This window comes from Crinia signifera, chromosome 8, assembly GCF_055691185.1.
Source record: "Crinia signifera chromosome 8, ASM5569118v1, whole genome shotgun sequence".
Classification (NCBI taxonomy): domain Eukaryota; kingdom Metazoa; phylum Chordata; class Amphibia; order Anura; family Myobatrachidae; genus Crinia; species Crinia signifera.
In genome coordinates, this window is record NC_139224.1 from 37,253,408 (window position 1) to 37,276,938 (window position 23,531).

The following is a 23,531-nucleotide window of genomic DNA, read 5'->3' on the forward strand; positions in this document are numbered from 1 at the left end:
GGCAGGACAGCAGGGTAGTCCAAAAAAACTTCACTGTCCCTCAAAAATCAGGACAGTTGTGGAGGTATGCGTTATCTCTCTCCTCTTTATGACTCTCGAAGGTATATCTCTCCAAGCTTGATAAATCTCCTCTTGTAACACAATCTACATCAGTGTGGGAAGTCCCGTGTAGTGGTGCAGACTTGTGCATGCCGTTTTATGTGGGTGTCGCCAGTCTGCTGCTGTTCTATGGGCACAATGTGGCTGGAGAAAACATTATGCCAACACAGCCATTAGTTCTCTATTCCAAAGGGTTATATCTATGATATAGGACGTTCTGAATGCTGCCGGTAACATTTGAGATTACTATTTCTTTTTGGCATGTAAGCATGTTCCAATACAATGTTGTGGGATACGGGTCAGTTGTCTTAAAATGTAGAATCCATGTATATTTATTTTATTTTGTAAAAGATTTTGTTCTTGTCCGATTTGTTTTGTACAAAGCCAAGTGTCTGGCACAGAGTACATGATGGGTGTTTGACTGCAGTGATTTATGTGAAATATCTTGTACAGCTTCATGTGCAATAAAGAAAATAACTTATGGCTTCAGTGTATAGTTTCTGGGTCACCATCATGCCAATATCACCACCATTATCCCAGGGAATAAGATGATAGCACACAGACCACATGGGGAACTCACAAGACTTTAAGTTTGGTCTAGAACGGGGATGGGGAACCTTTGGCCCTCCAGCTGATGTAGAGCCATACATCCCAGCATGCCCTGCTACAGTTTTGCTATTTGCCAATTGTTGCAGGGCAAGCCGGGACATGTAGTTCAACAACAGCTGGAGGGCCAAAGGTTCCCCATCCCTGGTGTAGAACTACTCTAATTTATGGTTTCCAGTCATAGGGGTCATCAGGAAAATCAATAACCAACAATTGTATTATTGACTGGGGTAGACGGCGTTTACTTACTAAGATGGAAGTTCTATTTCAGATGGGATGTTGCTATAGGAAACCAATCAGAATCTTCTTATTTATGTAGCACCTTCTAGAACAGGCATGTCCAACGTTGGCCCTCCAGATGTTGTGAAACTACACATCCCAGCATGCTTTGCTACAGTTTTGCTATTAGAGAATGCTAAAACTATTGCAAAGCATGCTGGGATGTGTAGTTTCAAAACATATGGAGGGCCAACGTTGGATATGCCTGTTCTAGAAGATAGTATTTGATTGGTTGCCCATAGCAACATCCCATCTGAAATAGAACTTCCATCTTAGTAAATAAACCCCGTATACTCCATTGTTGGTTATTGATTTTCCTGATGATTCATGGTAGATATGCAGCATTTACACATTACAATTAGTATTCAATCCTGGACGAATTTCAAGGACATGTGAAAAATCAGTAATAATTCACAGAATAGTATTCAATCACAGGCATTTTCACCCGTTTATACGTCCATTTTCTCTAATGCCGTTTTTTTGTTTTTTTTTTGGTCGAAAACGGCTGGAAAAACAGGTGAAAAATGTCTGCGAATTTGCTAAAATACATGAATTTGTGGCAATTTTGCCGAAGCTGGATTTTTCGTCCAGGCAAATAAACAGCACTGGGATTGAACAGGGCAGGTCGAATTCACACAAAATAAGGGCGAAAATTTGTCCAGGATTAAATACCACCCTACAGTATATGTTTTAATTCATTTGCAAGTCATGTTTTTCATAGTGTCTCCTACTAGCGCTAACTGCTTTCTTACAAATACTTTGTCAATCACCACTCCATTGTCCTGATAAACTATGACTTTGGAATGCAATTATTGAACAAAAGGTGTCATTTGTAAATGCTGTATTTCAACCATAAATCGATAGACCATATTAAAACAATGATTTTCAAATAAGTTTTCTCTTAATTGGGTAATTTTAAAATAGATGTACTCTATAGTGTACTAGTTACAGTTACCTTTAAAACTGTAGGTATTGCTGAAATGTATCCGACAAACACGGTACTTTAGCTTGTCTGCTAACACATCAGAAGTTAGAAACCGCTTTTCTATCAAATGAGGCGTAGAGATTATGCGCGGTTACCCATGGTAGCAATGCACCATATTTGTTCTACTTAGACTTCATTGCACTAGGCTTATGCAATATAATATCTGATGAATTGCCAGGGGAACCAGTCAGTAAGTCAACTATTAGTAGTGCAAAATCGATAGATATTATTATTTTATTTCCATTCAATATCAGACTACGTTGACACTGTAGCAGCTATTTTGAAACGTTACAAGATCTTTCAAAATGTACAATGAAAATCGGCAATTGTATTCCTCATCTATGTTTCATTTACAATGCTTTTTAGACTGTTGCAATTAAATCTATGATCTTTTTAGAATTGCACAAACATGCACTACTGGTCAAAAGTTTTAGGATAAATACCCCAATTTTTTCCAGTTTTTATTTAAATTTAAGCAATTTAAATCCAGTAAATATCCTTAAATGGCACAAAGGCATGGGAAAATGGCTGTAATGATGTAATTACTTTATCATAGACAGTCCCCGCACCCCAAACCCCTATACACAATGCCGCAATAACTGGAATTGTGAAATGGGGGGGGGGGGCACGGTGACGCAGTTCAGTGCAAATCATCGCTCAGTAAGTGGATGTCTTTGAGGGGTAACGAATGGATTCGGGACACTTGCTTACTCTTCTGGGTGGGTGGGAGTATTACCTGAGTTTCCAAAGCACCCAAGAGAGTAGGCAAATATGATACCAAGGTAAGTAGTTAACTGCTACAGGTAAAAAAAAAGTTTGTTAGCAAAAACTGAAAAATAACATCAATTTCACAGTTTTAAACAAGGCCTTTTTCTTGGAACAAATGGGGGTTAAGAATTTAGAGTTGTCCTACAACAATGACAAACAGGCTTGCATAGGCCATGAAGCATCAGCAGGTCTTACGGAATGAAGAATCATAATGTGAAATTTGACATTTTTCACGCAACTATGCTGTCAGGTAGGCAAAAGGATGTTTCCCTAGTGTGTAAAGAGGTGGTTTTGTTAAATTTGCTGCTTCCTATTGTGGGTATGCTCAATATTTAACGGGTCCACATATTGCTATTAATAGCCCTTTCAAAGTTTTCGGTTTAAATAAACCATGTGACACCAACTGTCAAACATGGAAGAGGAAGCGTGATGTTATGGTGGCTCTTTGTCTGCAAAATCCCTAAGAAGCAGGGAGACCTGTTTTTCAGCCAATAACAAATGGATATAAGAACGTATACTGGATCCCATTCGTTATTGTCTGGTCATTTACTACACGGTAAAAACAGGCTATAACTGGACAGCCTCTGTTTACCGTAATTGGGCAGAAGTGTAGAAATCAAAGCAACCTACAAGTGCATCTCATATGTTGGAACTTCTTTATCAGTGTTGGAAAGAGCTGCCCAAACCGTGATTGTCTTTACATTGTAGAAAGTGTGTGTGTGGTAGTTGTATCTGCAAAAAAATTCTAATTTCTGTAAATCAGAAATTTAGATTAAAATTCTATTAAATCATTTTTTACATCGCCAGTTGATTTTGTTTTCGGCTTTAATTACAGAGTGAGATAAATTTAAATAAAAACTGGAAATATGGGCTGTGTAAAAACGTTGATCAGTAATGTATTTTACTTACCAAAGCTAACTGAATCGTTACTTATAATTTTTTACTATACTGTAACTCTATTCTACTGTACATCCTGGAAATGTTCTAAGATAGAGAAGGGGATGCTGGGGCTTATTGTGCCATGACAAATGGAAGACACAGGTCGCTTAAAATAAGAAATGTCAAAGTCACAGCAGCAGAACAGGCCACTGTCAGAGGGGTACGAAGTCCCAGTAATACAATCTGCTTTTGTGTCCCTCTTTTGCGGAACGTCACTCCGACATGATTTTGTCAGTTCTATATTTTCTGAAATATATGGGGAAACTTAATCGGGTGAGAGAATCAGAAAGTGAGAGATTTGGTAGGAAATCTCCAGATTTTTTAAAGCGGCAATCATTTACACGGCAAAACCAGTTTGATTTTGCAGTGTAAATGATTGCCGCTTTAAAAAATCTGGAGATTTCCTACCAAATCTCTCACTTTCTGATTCTCTCACCCTATTACATTTCACCTGTGTATTCTAAAGGTAAAGCTGGGCTGTCAAAGGTGTCAAATCAATCAGTAGTATAGTATGGCTGAGGTATAGTAAGGGAGAATGCAAAAATAGTCTAACTGGATGATTTCTACGGACTTGCAGCAAAATACTGCAGATGAAACATACAAAATTCTGCACCGAAACGCAGAATGAGGAGAATATGCTGATAATCAGTTTTGAGAATTTTTCTTATCTGTAGTTAAAGTGAATAAAAAGAAAACAAAAAAAAAAAGTACTTTATATTACAATAATTTTCAAAGTCCACTTTCTTTTGATCCATTTAGAAAGCAATAAATAGATACTCGGTGCTGAGTAACTTCAGTTCCGTAAACTCAGTGTGCCTCAAACCAGGTGGATCTGTGTTGTGGACACTGCTGAGGAATTCACTGATACTGGGAATCTTCTGTTTTTTTGCGGTAAGCATGATACAGCATTCAGTTGAAGGAGGTAAAAATACATAGCTCTTCCAACTTCTGTGGGATAATCCTACTTTCTCTTTCGTCCAGTCCGGTGACACAGCTTCACCTTGGGATGTAGTAGGGTCCGCAGGAGCCAGGCACCTATAGCTGAAGCTTTTCCCTTGACTGCAGGCTCCTCCCCTTCTGCATTCCCAGCATGCTCCAGTTCGTTTTAGGTGCCCACAGGAGTGGGTGCTTGGCTGACAGGCTGCTGCTGCAGCCGGCTTTTTTTCTTGATTTTTCACTAGTTAGTGAGTTTTTTATTGTTTTATTAACTTAGTGTTAGTGCAGGTTTTTTCCAGTGTGTGGCTTCTGACAGAAGCACAGCACACTGAGAGTGCAGCAGAGGCTGATAGAAGCGTGTCCTATCAGCGCTCTGTGTGCAGGGGTGTCTGTCTGCACTCACTGCACAGCGCTTAACCATAGCTTTGCTGGGGGTTGCCTGGGCCCTGGGAGCGATCTGGAACCGGCTCCTTACAGAAGGGGATCGTGGGGGATGGACCTCCTGCGATGGCGCCCGCCATCTTGAAAGGGTTTACAGTCTGAAATCCCTCCGGGGAAGTGAAGACTGTTACAGGTGTCCAGCGCTGCTGGACGACTCCAAGTGATCCCAGGAAGAAGGGGAGGCACTAGGAGGTGAGGAGACTGCACTGGGGGAGCGGCTGAAGGGGGTAAAGGCGCCAAACAAGGTTTCCTACCCTGCTGAAGCAGGGACTTGGTCCCTTCCTCTCTGTGTGCGGGCGCCACTTTCTCCACACAGTGTGAGCTGAAAACTGGCTTTGAAACGCTGTTGCACACAGTCTGACGTCTCCTGGAAGCGCTGTCCCTGCTGAGACTTGGAAAGTCACGGAACACAGCCAACAGATAGATAAGTGCCACTGTTTACACTGCTGGGTACTTTTGCTCGACATTTTGCACTGTGTGTTAGTCATGGCTGACATGTGTGATGATGATGATGCTGTTGCTGTGGGGGGGGGGGGAGCGCTGGACATGTCTTTAAACTGCACTATTTACGGGGTTAATTACTCATGTGAACAGATGGACCAAGGGGTGGCCTGCCCTGCTTGTAAGTCTGTGCCTGGGGGGTCACTTGCTCAAGAGGCTGAGCGCGAGCCAGCGTGGGCTATGTCTTTGGGAAGGTCTATGAATGCCCTGGTAGAGGCATTAAATAGGCAGAGGAACAGTTTGAGGTCTCCTGGTCCCAGTTCTTCCTCCCAGTGTTCAGTGGGGTCCATTGCCCCTGCGCAAGGGGACCCCATGTTGTTGCGGGTTGTTCAGGACACCGCTCAGGGGGTGCAAAAAATGAATGCACTCATGGAAAAGTTTGCTAGAACTCCTGATAGTCCTTCCTCTAGGCAGCCGATTGCTGCACCGTCTTTGCTGGCTGATTCAGATGATGATGGTGTGTGTGCAGATGATTCTGCTGATCATAGGGAAGAGGCTGATGTCTCGGTTCCTGGCATTGAGGATCTTATACAGGCTGTTAGACAGGCTTTAGACTTGTCAGAAGAGGATAGAGTGCAGGCTCAGTGCATTTTTAAAAGGATGCGCAGAGAAGCTGTTACTTTCCCCTCAGACCCCGGTATGGTCTCTTTGTTAGGAGAGGCTTGGAAAGCACCTGTCCAAGAGATATGCAAACATGTATCCCATGCCGGAAGAGCATGTTAAATTGTGGGAGAAAGTCCCATTAGTGGATGCCCCGGTGGCGAGGTTGTCCAAGGCAACAGCATTGCCAGTACAGGGTTCGGCTGCATTTAAGGACCCGGTGGATAAAAAAGTGGAAGGTTGCCTGAAAGCAGTATTTGAGGGAGTGGGATTCACGCTCTGCCCCATTATTGCCTCTGCTTGGGTAGCAAAAGCTATGATTAAGTGGGCTGAGGCCCTGGGAGATCAGCTGCGGCCTGACTCTGAGGCCTTTATCCTTGCAGAAAAACTGAGTACATCTCTGAGGCTGGGGAAGAGGGCGCTAAAATGATATCCAAGGTTTCCGCCACTTCTGTGTCAGCCAGGCGTGCTCTTTGGCTAAAAGCTTGGGAGTCTGACAGTGATTCCAAGAAGGCCCTGGAAACCCTTGAGTTTAAAGGGGAACTTCTTTTTGGTTCTGAATTAGAAGCCATTATTAAACAGGCCACGGGTGGAAAGAGTACTTTTCTCCCTACCGCCGCTAAGCCCTCAGGCTCTAAGTTTGGGGTGTTTAAGCCTGCTTTTCGCTCCTCCTTTCGGGGCGGAGCCTCTGCAAAGGGACAAGCAGGAAGAGGTAGATTCCCGTCAGGTAGAGGTAAAACTACCAAGTCCAGATTTGGTCCCTTCAGCATGAAACAGGGGGCCAAGGGAGAGGATAAGTCGTCCGCATGACGGGGTTCAGGCTCCCCGTTCTGGCATCAGAGTGGGGGGTCACCTCCTGCAGTATGGGGACTTGTGGGACATTCCAACATCCGACCCGTGGGTTCTGTTCATTGTCACAGAGGGCTACCGGATAAATTTCAGGGGGAATCCTCCAAAGAGGTTCTTACCTACCCCTTTGCCAAGGGAGGCCAGAGCACGCAAAATCCTGTTGGAGGCAGCATTGGCTCTCAGGGAAAAGGGAGTTGTGGTCCCAGTTCCTCAGCAGGAACGCAAGAAAGGGTTTTATTCAATCCTGTTCTTAGTACCCAAGCCAGACGGGTCAGTCAGACCCATTCTAAATCTCAAATCCTTGAACCAACACTTATGGGTGGATCATTTCAGGATGGAGTCACTGCGCTCAGTGCTTGGCAGCATAGAGCCGGGGAATTTTTAGCATCAGTGGACATCCAGGATGCGTATCTCCACATTCCAATTGCCAGGGAGCATCAGTCTCTCCTGCGATTTGCAATAGGGGACACCCATTTACAGTTCCAGGCCTTACCCTTTGGTCTGGCGACAGCACCAAGGGTATTCACGAAGGTGATGGCGGTCATGGCTGCGTCACTAAGACTCAAGGGGATTGTGATTATCCCTTACCTGGACGACCTGCTGTTCAAAGCAGAGTCAGAGGACAAGTTATTGGAACATCTGTCTGTGGCAACAAAATTCTTGCAGGAAATGGGTTGGGTGCTAAATATACCCAAATCCCATCTGATTCCGTCCCAGAGACTGTTGTTTCTGGGTGTAATTCTGGACACCCATTTACACAGGGTTTTCTTGCCGGAGTCCAAAGCAAAGGACATCCGCCAGTTAGTCCTTCTCTTACTAAGAGCTCAGAGGCCCACTGTCTGGCAGGGAGTGAGACTGCTGGGAAAGATGGTAGCGACCTTCGAAACGCTGCAGTATGCCAGGTTTCATTCCAGAACCTTTCAGTGGAACATTCTATCCTGTTGGTCGGGGAATGCAAAAACTATGAAGCAAGAAAGTTTGGTTCTTTCCCAGGAGACAAGGGAATCCTTAATCTGGTGGATGGACATAAAGATTCTGCAGCTCGGGCGGTCTCTTCGGTCCTGGGACTGGGTGGTAGTGACTACCGATGCCAGTCTCAGGGGTTGGGGAGCAGTCGCTCTTCATCTTCGGCTGCAGGGCCTCTGGTCACAGCAGGAGTCCAGACTCCCTATAAATATTCTGGAATTGCAGGCTGTCTGGAAGACTCTGTTGCAGGCCAAGGATTGCTTGAAGGGCCTGCCAATAAGAATTCAATCAGACAACGCCACGACGGTGGCTTACTTGAACCATCAGGACGGGACTCGCAGCAGGATGGCTATGCGGGAAGTCTCAAGGATCTTTTCGGTTCTATCTGCTGTCTTCATTCCGGGGATCCGGAATGTGGAAGCGGACTTTCTCAGCAGGGAGGTCCTGCGGGAAGGGGAATGGTCTCTGCATCCGGAGGTATTCCAAGAACTCGTACATCGCTGGGGGCTCCCAGAGGTGGACTTAATGGCGTCCAGGAACAATTGTCAGGTTCCGAAGTTTTGTTCCAGGATCAGGGACCCAGTCGCCTGGGCGGTAGATGCCATGACGGTTCAGTGGCCATTTCACCTGGTTTATGTCTTCCCTACGTTTCCTATGATACCGAGGGTGTTACGGAGAGTGAGGTCACAGCAGGTGAGTGCAATTCTGATTGCACCAAACTGGCCCAAGAGGTCATGGTTCTCAGACGTTCTGAGGTTGTCAGTGGAGTCTTGGCCTCTTCCTCTACGTCAAGATCTGTTAAGACAATGGCCGTTTCTTCACCAGGACCTTGCTCGGCTCAGTTTGACGGCTTGGCTTTTGAAACCTCCTTATTAAGGAAGAAAGGTCTTTCAGATGCAGTGATTCAGACTATGTTACGGGCTCGTAAGCCAGTCTCAGCTGCAAATTATCACAGAGTGTGGAAGATCTATATCAGGTGGTGTGAGCGTCAGAAGGTACACACCTCCAGGTTCAGAGTGGCTAGATTGCTGGAGTTTCTACAGGATGGATTCTCTTCGGGACTCAGTATGCAGTCTTTGAAAGTACAACTTTCTGCCTTATCCATATTTTTCCAGAAAAGAATTGCTTTTCTACCAGAAGTCCAGACCCTTTTACAGGGTGTGACAAGGTTAAAACCTCCTTACAGGCAGCCAGTGGCGCCGTGGGATTTATCCTTAGTTTTATCTGTATTACAGGGTTCTCCGTTTGAACCCCTAAGGTCGGCTGACCTTAAGTATGTGACTTGGAAACTTACTTTTTTGTTGGCCATTGCCTCGGCTAGGCGTGTGTCGGAGTTGGGGGCGTTGTCCTGTAAATCTCCACACTTAATTTTTCATGAGGATAGGGCTGTGCTTAGAACAGTACCTACGTTTTTGCCAAAGGTGGTCTCCTCCTTTCATTTAAACCAGGAGATTGTCCTTTCGGTATTTCCCCCCCCAGAGGGGGCCAAAAATAGGGACAAATTGAGAAAGCTAGACGTAGTTCGCGCCTTGCAAATCTACGTGGACAGGGTAAAGCATGTTCGCAAGACAGATCTGTTGTTGGTCTTGTTTGATGTGCATAAGAGAGGTTGGCCTGCTTCTAAGCAGACTATTGCCAGGTGGCTTAGGTCAGTAATTGCCTTTGCTTACACCAAGGTGGGTAGACCTGTTCCTTCTAGGATTAATGCACATACCACCAGGTCAGTTGCTTCCTCTTGGGCAGTGCGTCATGGGGCTACAGCGGAGCAGTTGTGCAAGGCTGCCACTTGGTCCTCTGTTCATACCTTTACCAAATTTTACAGGTTTCATGAGTTCGCGTTGGAGGATGCCTCATTTGGACGGACAGTGTTGAGAACTGGCGGTCTGAGCGTGCCCTCCCATAATACCGGCTCGTGAATGTCCCAAGGTGAAGCTGTGTCACCGGACTGGACGAAAGAGAAAAGGGGATTTTTGTAAGAACTTACCGTTCAAACCCCTTTCTCTGAGTCCAGTCCGGTGACACAGCGATCCCTCCCCTACGCTCAGTAAGTCATGCCGTGCATGTGTGTCATGTTATGGTAAGATGATTGTGCATTTAAGATGTTGAGCATTGTACTGAGTTGTGTATCCTAGTGTGCTTTTTAAGTTTGAACTGGAGCATGCTGGGAATGCAGAAGGGGAGGAGCCTGCGGTCAAGGGAAAAGCTTCAGCTATAGGTGCCTGGCTCCTGGGGACCCTACTACATCCCAAGGTGAAGCTGTGTCACCGGACTGGACTCAGAGAAAGGGGTTCGAACGGTAAGTTCTTACAAAAATCCCCTTTTTCAGGCACTATCCCAACTTTACGACAAGCACACTGGGCCTTATTCGGGTTCACTCCTTCTGGCAAATATTCCTTCTTAGATGGACAAAACCATGTGCACTGCAAGGGGTGGGGGAGGCAGATGTAATATGTGCAGAGAGAATTAGATTTGGGTGAGGTTTTTTTACACTGCAATATAGATCTCACTTTGAAGTAAAACCCTGCCCAAATCTAGCTCTCTCTGCACATGTTACATCTGCCCCACCTGCAGCGCACATGGTTCTGTCCATCTAAGAGGGTGCCGGACGGGGTCCCAACAGTCGGGATCCCGACAGGCATTTACCCGACGTCGGGATCCCGACTGTCAAAACACCGACAGCTGGGTTCCCGACGGCCGTCGGCTACTTTCCCTCGTGGGGGTCCACGACCCCCATAGAGGTAGAATAGAATAGGTGGCTCGCGTAGCGAGCCCACAAGGGGCTTAGTTGCGCTCACCATGCTGTCTGGGTCCGGCCAGTCGGGATCCCGACGTCGGGCTAATGACTGTCGGGATCCCGACTGTTGGACCCCTGTACCACACCCATCTAAAAAGGAATTTGCCAGAAGGAATGAACCAGAATAATCCCCACTGTCTCAGCTGCTCTGATTAGCAGAGTCCCACCCCAATTACATCATACCATGGCCCCTTTTGCACATGCACAAATTCCGCAACAACAATACTCTGATGTTGAGAGGTATGGGAAAAGGGCTGCTGTACTGAACCCTTCTAACAGGCCAGGGTGCTTATTCACTGTGTGTCACTTGGGTATATTGGTGGTGTGACTTTAAAATTGAAAGTGGCACTAGTATTAAGGAAAAACCATGCCAAATAATAATGCTGCTATAGATATTTGAGGTGCAACTGCATCATAAACAGGTTTTAACAGAAATAGGATCAGTACTCAGTTTGTAATTGCTGAGTTATTTTCTGAAAAAAAAAACAGTAACAGTAAGGGACCGGCAAGAAAGAGCTATCGGTCTTCCAGAACTCATTTCTACTGTACTTTATGTTCATGGTATAGGGGTTTATTCAGACCTGATCACCCAACTGTGAATTGCAGACCAGGCGATTATCGAAAGACTGAGCATGTGTAAGGATCGTAGTGGGCATGTGCGAGGCCACCCTGCAATAATATCCTGCTCGTTTTTTAATAGTTGATAGGTTTCGGGGTGACCGTCCATATTCTGGGAGTGTCAGGGAAGCTACGGGGGAGTTCCCAAAAAATATATGCTCTAGTACAGTGATGGCTAACCTTGATGCTCCAGCTGTTGTTTAACTACACATCCCAGCATGCCCTGCTACAGATTTACTATTTGGCCATGCTATAACTGATGCAGGGCATGCTGGGATGTTTAGTTCAACAACAGCTGGAGTGTCAAGGTTAGCCTTCACTGCTCTAGTAGATCCTGGCTTGGGTGAAGTGATTAATAATGAGAGTTTTAAGAAGTGAAAAGAAAATGAATTGGCAATCTTGAGATCTGACAGGAACTGCGCTCATTGATGAGACCTCGTGGAGACTTGAATGTAACTAACCATATTTACTGGGTTCCAATGTTGGAATGGCACGTCGATGTATTAAGTACAGCCTATCGTACTTTTGACAAAATTCATCAGGAAAATTGGTACGGAAGTGGTTGGCAGAGGAGAGGGGGTTATTCTGGTCACACAGACCAGAACATTAGAGCGGGAACTGATGGTGGGCGTATGCGCAGGGTCATTTCTGCGCATATTCGCCAGGAGCGTGCAGCCACAGCAAACAGACTGTTCGCTGGGTGCATGCACCCAAGGCTGGGGGGCGTTGGCGGTGACGGACAGTCACATCCATGGGAACGCCCTGCATTTCATGGGCGTTCCCATGGTAATTGGTCCATGACATCAGTGTCGGGGGCGGGCAGCTGACATCACCGGATGTCAGCTGCCCACCCACTTCCTCCCAAGGGTGCACGCAAATCTAAGTGACCCAAGAATCAGTTAGATATGCACGCACGTTCCACATCAATCAATGGTCGGCGACCATCGAATGATGTGGGTGATCACCCACAGGCTGCGAATGGATGTGTATGTTAAACATCCATTTGCAGGCCCTATGTTCGAACACACGCTGCAGGGGGGGGGCAGCATTCGCAGGGCAGGGTTTACTGGACTAGCAAGGCTGCAAATTCGCAGCCTTGCGAATCAACAGAATAACCCCCAGAATGCAGGAGCATTTGGATACAAACATACACCATAAAGAATGGAGTGGAATTGGAGGACTTGTAGTGATCATTGTGCAAAAAACTTTGCCCATTGTAAAAAAATTGTTGGTCATTTGGGGTCGGTAGGTCTTGGTTGATTCTTTCTATTGGACTGGGGGTGGGATGCAGATAAAAACTTTAGCTTCCACTGGGCGGCTTGACAGAGGGATCTCCAAAAACATATCAACAAATAGCACTCCTTGTTCAGAAACAATCTCCTCTGGAAAACCATACAGTCAAAAGGGTATGTGGTCATTGGGTAAATCAAGTCTAGGTCAACCAGTAATGGTCCACAGTGACTAGGTTGAGACCTTGAAATGGTCGACATACTGTACCCAAGGTTGACCTTGACAGACGGTCGACTCAAGCTCATGGTCGATATGGACATGGTCGACATGTACAGTATAAGATCGACATGAGTTGTTTTTTTCAAGAAAGGTAGTTTTTCATACTTTACTATCCAAATGGGCATATAATATTGTGCCAAGCGCAGCAAAAGCACCGTCCCGAAGCATGACAAGCGCAACAAGTTATATGGGACAGACAATGGAAATGGGTTCAGTATGAATTGCCAGCAGCCAGGATCCTGGTGGTCACATATCCAACAACGGTATCCCGGCTGCTGTAATGTCGATAGGGGGGAAGCACAAAGAGGCCCTTTGCAGGTTTCCTGCGCTCGCCATGCTGCGGACGCGGTGGCTCGCTTTGCTCTCCACAAGGTTGTATTTCCCCTCTATGGGGGTCGTGGAGCCCCACAAGGTAGAATAGACCCTGTGACCTGGGATTCCGGCTGGCGGTAATGTCAGCAGTCGGGATTTTATCATCGCAATTGTGACTGCCGTGATCCCGACTATTGGCATATTGACTTTATACCAGGCTCCATCTGTATGGTAGTTCCAGTGGCGTATCTATAATGTGTGCAGTGTTTTCTAATACCTCCGGAGCACTGCAGAAATCGCCTAAAAAATGGCCACCGCGCAGTGGAGTCTAAAACGTTCTATTGTTCAGAGAGATGGGGGAGGAGACTGTACATGTGCCTCCTCCTCTCTTAATACTCCCCTGGGTAGTTACACTCATGGCAAAGAGTACTCTAGTAGCATCTATCACACAAGTCCATAGACAAACTGTTGGAAACACATGAGAACAACCTAAGTGTCCACAGTAACTGGCTATAAAGGATTTTATATAAATACATACTGTATCTGTGTAATCAATAAGTTATATAATTAAGAAGAAAAAGATATGCCAGGCAATGCATGGAGAAATAATATTAGATAGTCTATTCTCTCTTTATTTAATATGTGCTGTGAGATGCTTATTGCCTTATAAGTGTTTCTTAAATTGTTAATCTTTGTCCTGAAGACAAAACTCATAGCATCTTCATATATTTCTGCCATGTCGTTCTGGATTAAACCAGAATAGGAGTTTCTTAAATAGCAGATTCAGCATCAGCTTGTTAGACCACATGCAGACACTTGATACCAGCCGCAATGTTCTGCTAAACTAAGGAAGCAGAAAAGCTTCAAATAATGTCATTCCTCAAACCTGCTGATCAGCTTACTAATGCATTTCACAATGCTCTCCTAAATATAGACTTATCTCATCTGCAAAGATGCAATATCTGCCTGGGTCATGTTCTGGACGTTAGCTTGATATTGAATTGATTCATACATTAGGAATATTATATTTATCATTCGCTGGTATCTAAATATAGATACACTATATTTAGGAAACACTGATCACAGCTTTAACAATTACTAACAGTTCTCGGTAAGAACTAATTTTCTCTTTATTAGTGAAGCACAAATATAGTTTGTTTTTTAAGGGCCTTATTCAGAGATGGACCCTATGTCTTTGTTGCATTCTGTTGAGCGATCTCTTGCCACTCTGTAAGTGCTGTGATGGACTCGCAGTGAGGATTCGTTCTCATTGTGAATGACAGGCATGGGTGGTTGTGGGAGGTTACGGAGAAGTGGTGACTCAAATGCTGATGTGCTGCAACTGTATTGTGGGCGCGTTACAGCTTGCAACTGCAATCCTGTAAGCAGTTTCAATGCTCCATGCTGCATCATACACAAACAGCGGATGTGAGACTCCTCCAGTGGGCACCTCAATAAAAATCCACGGCAGCTGAAACATTTGCATATTTAAAAACTGGTAATGAATCTGAATGTTAATGAATCTTTATTATACACTTCTGTTGCACAACAGTCACTCTTCCAACTACAACTGGCCAGCTTGTAACAGTGCACAGTATTACCTAGCTCCCCATAAAGAGCAATGTGACATTACATAATAGTTATTACACCAATGCACCTGGACCTGGTAGGGGCTGGGCACTGATGGGGCCACCTTTACTGAATAGGGCCATGTGTAATGGAGCCTGAGTTCGGGAGCCGTGACCATGGGATGTTGGCCAGACTCGGATGTTTTTTTAAAGGGACAGTCACTTGCGGGGCAAAACCGTCCCTTGTGACCAGCATGGCTGCATAACTCAGGCGTTATTACATCCGGTCCCAGGTGCGTAACTGATCCCAAGTTATGCTCCAACGTGCTGTAGATAGATTATTTTGAAGGACAATATGTAAGATGAAAGAGGCTGAGAATATTATATTTGGGGACATTTTCCCTGTTTTACAGTTGGACTTGAGCATGTTCTGCCCTGCAAAAGGTATCCAGTCATTAGATCTACAGTGCGTAGGTCGACAGGTTGACAACTATTGGTCAAAAGTCAAAAGGTTGACCTGGTCAAAAGGATCGACAGTCAAGCGGTCATGGAGTTTTTCATGATTCTTTTGTTGTAGAGAACCGTTCTTTCTTTACCATCCACGTGGGCAGAGAGTTAGATTATAATAGTGTGCCGAGTGCAGCGAGCCATGCGGGGGGACGTGGTACACTTATATGGTGACAATGTTGACATTGACAAAAAAGAAAAACACACGTCGTCCTTTGTTGACCTTTTCACCATTTTCAAAAACAAACTTTGACTGAAAAAGCTCCACGTCAACCTTTTCACCCTGTTGAGCTTTTGACCATGTCAATCTTTTGACTGTCAACCAATAGTTGTCCATCTTTTGACTGTTGACCTAGACACTGTTAATTTAATATACCATAACCCTGTGCTCCTCCATGGTGCATTGTTACAGAGAAGCCATTACCTACCAGAGCTGCTTTTTTCACTTAAGTCCTGTCTTTTATTTAGCAAAAGTAGTTGCATGTTTGATTACCAGTTGTAGTTCCAGATATAGTTCCGGCCAAGGAGTAAAGTGAGGGGGAACGGGGTGGAACTGATTTCCACCACCTCTAATGGTAGTGGGAACTGAGTTCCACCTCTGCCACAGTCCTGAACAGTAATTCCAACAGAAAAGCCTGTCCCAGAGGCTTCTTCTTCTGACATGGCATATTTGATGTCATACCATCACCACCGTTGAAGTGAAGAAGGGCCACTAAGTGGAACAGGTTCTGGGCATGCTGCAGACAGGTGAGAGGGGGCTGGAGGGACTCAGATGTGGGGAAGCTGCTGGAGGGACACAGGGAATGTCGCTTCTGAGGGACATGAACAGAGAGCTGCTGGATTGATAGAGACAGATGTGTATAAGCAGCACAACTGTGCACATTACTGTATGTGTATAAGGGGTAATACTGTGTGACGTACTGTAATATGAAGAAGGGCACTACATGTGGTGTAATGTGTATATGATTGTGCTACAGTACAGTACTGTATGTTGTGATTTTTTTTATTGTACAGTACTTACTATTGTGTGACCACACCCCTTCCTTGTGGGACCATTGTCCATTTACAGTACAGTACAGTAGGTCACATATTCCCTGGCACTGGTCTAGTCTCTGCCTAATGTACGGGGAGGGGGGGGGTGTAAGGGGAAAGGAGTTCCACCACCTCTCCAGGATCACTTTAAGCACTGTTTCCGGCACTTACCTAACTGCAATATTGCTTTCTTATATAGAAGCAGTGAAAAAAGCCACTTTTTAAATGTAGTATTAGGTACTCCCTAACTGGAGTACTCCCAATTCTTGGCCTAACTGTACAAACACTGTGTCACAGATCGGATACTTGCCAGTAAGCATACATTTTTATATTTTCCTCTTGGCTCTTTATATGGACCTTAACCTTTTAATCAGCATTTAATTGAATCTAAATGTTTTACAACATTGAGCACTATATTTACAGCCGGTGCAATAACCATTATCTAAAGTCCGAACCAGTAAAATATTATCTCTGCAAGCGATATAAAGTGTAACATGTAAACTCACGTCAACTTGTAATATTTTGTACACACATACTTGTATAGTACAGGGAAAGTTTAATATCTGGCCATGTACAATAACTAAAATGACATCATTGTGCTGCGGGACCAGTAAAACCAGTATCTCCGTGCTTGATGCAATGTCAGAGAAATGACATCTATTCCGGACTAAATAGTACTTTCTGGATTCTTATCACAGGATGACATATTGTGCAACTGTCTGTAAGACAATGGAAATGTTATGGTTATACATGTTGGATGACATGAGATTAATGTGTCTTTTCTCCAAATATCATGGGTATAAAGAGGTTGTCTTAGGTCCTATTAATGCTGCAACAATGTGAAGTTTTTCTTGTACTAAACCTAGGGGGCACAGTGCAACCCCAGGGATTGCAATCAGACAGCCAACAGCCGCTCCGGCATCTGGACACACAAAGGTCTCCTGGTCAGGATCTGCTGCCACAGAATGAACCACAAGCACCACCACCTGCCAAAGATCAAGAGCCTCGCTCTGTAGGACAGGCACCTGCTAATGTCAGCAATGTGGAACCCCGATCCAGCCTTCGTACGGAACCACCTCAAAGAGCCCAACCTCATCCGCAGCTGAAGTAAGACCATGTTCAAATAAAATAATGTGCAATTTGATGTAGTGATACTATACACTGACATAACATTAAGGGCAACACAAATAAAACAACAGCAGTTGATACCTGTGGTTGGGACAGGAAGAAGGTGACTGATTTGCACTTGGCAATGTCCAGCTGCATCCAGCTCATTTAGTGCCATCTACAGCATTTTGCTGATTCATAGTTGAAGGCAACTCAATTTGTAGAACATAACTTGCATGTGTTTGTCTTGTGCAAGCACCGGAGGGAAGTGTATTGGTGGATACACCTACAGTAGTATGGGACTGGCACAAGGGCAAACTCATCATGGTGATGCTATGAACCAAGCGCACAGATAGAAGATGTCTATATTTTATTTATTTATTAACAGTTTCTTATATAGCGCACACATATTCTGCAGCGCTTTACAGAGAATAGTTGAACAGTCACATCAGTCCCTTCCCCAGTGGAGCTTACAATCTATATTCCCTACCACATGTACATGCACACACAGACATTCTAGGGTTAATTTGTTGAGAGCCAATTAACCTACCAGTATATTTTTGGATTGTGGGAGGAAACCCACGCAAGTACGGGGAGAATCTGCAGTTATAGTGTGTACACACGGTTCGATATGGCTTCCGATGTTGACGATATCGTCAACATCGGAAGCCATATCGCATACATATCGCATACTGATTGTATGCATTGTAAGGGCTTCCTAGCCCGATGCGCGCTCCCGTTTAAGGAGAGATCGGAGGGGAGATAGAGTGGGCAGCACACTCTATCTAGCACAAATCGCAAGCATATCGCATGCATCGTATGTGCCTTGCGATATGCTTAAGATGCGATGTGCTATACGATTTCCAGGGCCCTGTCAGTTATCCTGTTGTTAAGTCAAAATCGCTTAGTCAAAATCTTAAGCAAATCTTAAGGCACATAGGAAATCGCATAGTAAATCAAATAGGAAATCGCATAGCAAATTGTATGGTAAAAAGTCAAAATCTTAAGCATATCTTAAGGCATATCTTAAGGAGTAGAGAAAAAAAAAAAAAAAAGGGAAAAGTAAAAATCGGACAAAACATCGAATCGTACATCGGATCGCACAGAACATCGAACCGTGTGTACACACTCTTAGGGCCATGGTGGGAATCAACCCATGACCTCAGTGCTGTGAGGCAGTAATGCTAACTATTACACCATCCTATACCAGTGGCATCTCCAGAGGTGGGGCTGCAGCATAGTCCATAATTCACATAGGGGAACCACCCCAACTGCCACCCTAAACACTGCCACACATTGCCGGCACTGCCTACAACCCCTCTATACTCTACGATGAGGTCCTTTCTCTCCTCGGAGGCATTGCTGGTGTGGCAGCCTACCTGGCAGCAATTGCTAAAAGACATTATGTCTTGTTGTAGGTCAACATGGCTTAAGGCCGACATGCCCAAGTGGATGGTAGGGCAAGAAATACCGCCTGTCGGCACATGTCGGCTCAAAAAAACAGTAAAAAATCTCATTTCCACCTTTTCACTGTCGACCTTCCCCATGTCGACCTAATGATCCTGTCGACCTAATGACCATGTTGACCTAACCCATGTCACCGTAATGACCCTAATAAGTAAAACTTCTAGCTACGCTACTGCCCAGTCCATCTTAATTACTTTTTAATTAGACCCAGGGTGTGTGATGCAGGCAGTCCATCACAAGTACTTATGACCTCATCACACCGTAATCGGGCCTGGTACTTCTTTCTAACCTGTTCCACCCTTGTGTGTGATGACCATGGCTGCAGTGATGGGGAATGAACAGCAGGTCAGTCCCACAATGCTTTTATCAGATAAGCTATGACTGTACATCAGCTACAGATGTTTTGGGTTATTGTGAAATGAGTTATACAGTAACTTTCATTCAGTACTCGTTTAGTTTTTTTTTTAATCAAGGCCAAGAGAGAGATACAATTGTGAGAAATAAAGTACCAGCTTCTGTCATGCTTCAAACTGCAGCTGATTGGCTAATACTTTATCCTATATATCTCTCTGGTGATTTGGGAATTCTTAACTGATGCACAACATTCACCTTGCTCTTGTTTTGTCAAGCTGCTCTTTTGGATACAGTATGTTCTGCATTTTGTAACTTATCAAGTACAGTATGTGCTTTAGGCACAGCTGACTACTTGGCCATAATGGGAGAGCAGATAATCTACTGAAAGGGAGATTCCCTGTGTGCAAGGTGGGCGATGACATGCCGTGATGATCTGAGCTAGGGCTACACTTAAACAGGTGCATAATGCATCATTATAATTTCATTCCACCTCTCAGGTTATCTTAACAAACAACCTCACCTCTCTCGACACTCCTCACTGATAACATTTGGCGTGATGACCTCTAATGGGATTGCCAAAAGCAACATTTATTTTAGATTTGTCCTACCTTAGGCTGCTCTGGGGCTCCTATGCTTGTGGGGCCCCTGGGCAGAAGCCCACCCAGCCCAGTGGGAAAAATGGCCATGCCACCTCTCCCAATTCTTGTTGTCATACCTCAAGTCTGCATTTCCTGGAAATAAGGTATGAATCTACACCAGTCTTTGGTACAGTATAAGGCAGTGGCACATTGGTGCACAATCATGGCCCCAGGATGTGAGCACCAGGCCGTCCCATAGCCACCTAACCTTCCCCTAGATCGCCAAGGCAGTGGCAGGGTCACATGACTGCCCCACCTAAGTAATGAGGTTTGTGTTTCTTTTAGGATTTGCTTTATCGTTGACATTGCATGCGAATATAGCACATGTAAATCCCATGATAGCAGTGTGCTTAGTAAATTCCTAGAGAATGCCTGACAAGTCTTGTCACAGTTGTTGCTTTCTCAGATTCTTGTAACTTAATTAGATTTACAATGAACGCCCTATAAATAGCATGGAGGACTTTGCGTTAAAAATGGGCTTGCATGAAATGTGCCTTGTACACATGATTTGTATTTACATTTCTACAATTCCCAGTGAAAACAGGCATATGGTACCTGGCCTCCAAAGCTGCAGATTTACTCATACAGATGCAACCAGGATTTTGTGAACTGCCTGCCTGAATATATCCATGCAGCCAGGGATAGAATGTCTGGCTGAACAGCTGTATTCAGCTGTTGGCTCCTCCTCCTCCTAGGCAGAGGCTGGCCAAGCAGCTCCATCTCCGCTCTGTTCAACAGCCCGATATATAGAAAAATGGGGGCCATACTTCTGTGGGCCATAAGCAATCCCCCTTGATGCGCACACTCTAGAATGCCGGTGTTGTTTTAGAATGTAATAGTGTGCCACCTCAGAGCCACCCAGCCGTAATAGTATGCCACCCAGCTATAACAATCCAGGGGCACCATGCCCCAAGCCCATGTTACCCCAGTCTGGGTCCTATAATTAACTAGTATAGAGCCACATGACAATGGTTCTTACTTAAAAATACCTAAACTACTAGTAATGTTATCATTAACACCATTCCTTTAATATTTTGATTACATTCATCACTTTTGTATCACTATTGTACATAGCTCCGGCTTCTTAACACTTAATAACACTTAACACTTTTGTTTTTTCACTGGTGTGTTGCTTTGAGCTTTCTGGCTTATGCTGATTTTTTGGGTGCCACACCCTACACTTAGATCTAGCAATAAGGACCTCCAATACTTACCCATGTATTTGGGATATACAGTATGTAACTAAGATCTCTGAATCCTACCACCATGTGGTTTTTGAATCTGGTTACTAATATCATTCAGTGGGCCGGAAAAACAATTTGATCTTTTTAACTTGTTGACCTTAACAACTGTCAATATTTTGCCCCATCAATCTTTTTGCCTGTCCACCAGTTTGAGGTTGATCTATTGATTGTAGATTAGTCAACCAGATACTTATCTCAAGTTCCACTTTTCCAGTGATGTTCTTCATAAACACCCCCCAAGCCACTTATCTCGTATCACTAGAACTATAACATAATAATACTTTAGGACACCTCACAGTAGTCCAGATGCAGACTATAAAGGGCCTTGGCCTTTGTAAACTGGGGTAAGTCTTTTCAATTGGTGCTTCTCTATATGGAAGGACAATGGTTGGTTGACAAACCTATATATATATATATATATATATACATACATACCCTCAAAATGATTAGTCAAGATTTTGAAAAAGCAAATAACTAGGCAACATCGGTGCAAATACAAATGGTGGACAATAATGTACCCAGGTCACAAACAGCTATGCTGCACCCTCTTATTTGCAGTTCTGATTATTATATGGAAGTTATACAGGTGCCATTGTAACTCACAACTCCTACTAGAATCACTGGTGTCATACTGTATCTCTCATTGGGGCAGATGTATTAAGCCTTAACAAGAGATAAATGCAAGGGTGATAAGGAGAGATAAATGTCCGGCCAATCACATCCCAACTGCCATGTTACAGCCTGTGTTTGAAAAAAGTCAGTAAGGAGCTGATTGGCTGGACGTTTATCTCTCTTTATAACCCTTGCATTTATCTCTTGTTAAGGCTTAATACATCTGCCCCATTGCCTACATGCAGCAGGGCAGTAGGAAATGCCCGCATCCCTTTTCTGTGCATTCACAGTCTCAGTGGCATTGGTAAATTACCGTCAGTGAGGTAGCTGCTATTGGCTGTAAGGTGAGTGGTACATATGGAAGCACAATCAAATAATCACTATACATCAGGGGTTTTTTTGAGTCTACATAGAATATGCACAAGCAGATTCTGGTGCGTCATCGTTTTCCTTAATTAGTAGCTTATCTTTGACTTCCACACCTGACGGCTCATTATGTAATAGTACAAAGTGATCTTTCCTCATTTTGCAATCAGTGCGAAGTGCCTGTATTATTAGACACATCCGATCACGTGAGTGCATTGTGGTTATTTGCCGGGAGATGTCATCCACAAAAGGGGAAGCGCTTCCTACTGTAGTTACTAATATGTAATGGTGTGTGTGTGTATATGTGTATATATATATATATATATATATATATATATATATAAGTATTCTGGAGAAACCACACACTCTTAGAGATCATCAAGGGTCGCAGGTGCTGGAACATACAATAATCATATATTCAGAGATCCAATCCATTTCTGGTATTAGAACACAAGAACCAGCACACCACCATTTTGAGCCAAAAAAACCTTTTAGTTATATTCAATGAAGAGCCATCAACATTTTTCAAGCATCAAACAAGATTTCAGGAGTACTTATCCAATTTCAAGGGGAGCTTCACACCAGCATTAGCTTAACCCCCGTGGCCCTATCTGCCCCAGATAGGGCCACGGGGGTTAAGCTAATGCTGGTGTGAAGCTCCCCTTGAAATTGGATAAGTACTCCTGAAATCTTGTTTGATGCTTGAAAAATGTTGATGGCTCTTCATTGAATATAACTAAAAGGTTTTTTTGGCTCAAAATGGTGGTGTGCTGGTTCTTGTGTTCTAATACCAGAAATGGATTGGATCTCTGAATATATATATATATATATATATAAACTGAAATATTATCCCCTGCTAAAGTAAAAACCAACCTATGTTACACCCTATTCCATATACATAATTAATATAATCACATCTTTACGCTCTGTATTGAAGACTAATAAGAATGATAATACACCTGACACCTGTAACTAACAATACACTTTGGGCCTCGTTCTACGTCACACATAGGTAGGGAGTCATTCTGGTCTGATCGGTCACCGGCGTATTTGCACCAGGGACCGATGTTTGAGCTCTATGCATATTTGCATGTGCAGGGCCTCTGTGTGGATGCCGTTGGTGACTTGCACAGTCACCATGGGGGTGGGGGGCATGAAGAAGGCAGGTGATGGAGCATCCACGTGGGGACTCCCAGCATTTCCTGGGCATACCCACAGAAACAGTGGGTGCTCCTAGGAAAATGTGCATCCACATGCGAATGGCTTCCTTGGGTGGATGTCAGTGCATGCCCCATTCTCGGACCCAAACGCCGCAAGTATAGGTCAATCAAGAAGACTGACTTATATTTGTGAACAGAACAGGGTGAATTATTTCGCCCCTGTACCCTCCCGTTAGATGGCTAGTGAACTTACGCTGCTTAGAGTCAACTAGAG

General features: G+C 44.3%; 1 protein-coding gene across 1 annotated transcript in view; it reads left to right on the forward strand.

Moving 5' to 3' along the window:
* Positions 1–23,531, forward strand: part of SYN2 (synapsin II) — a 283,187-nt gene that overhangs the window by 255,401 nt on the left and 4,255 nt on the right. Inside the window, exon 12 of the mRNA XM_083156164.1 lies at positions 17,176–17,416. Coding sequence (XP_083012290.1) covers positions 17,176–17,416 — 241 coding nt within the window. The remainder of the gene's footprint in view (positions 1–17,175; positions 17,417–23,531) is intronic.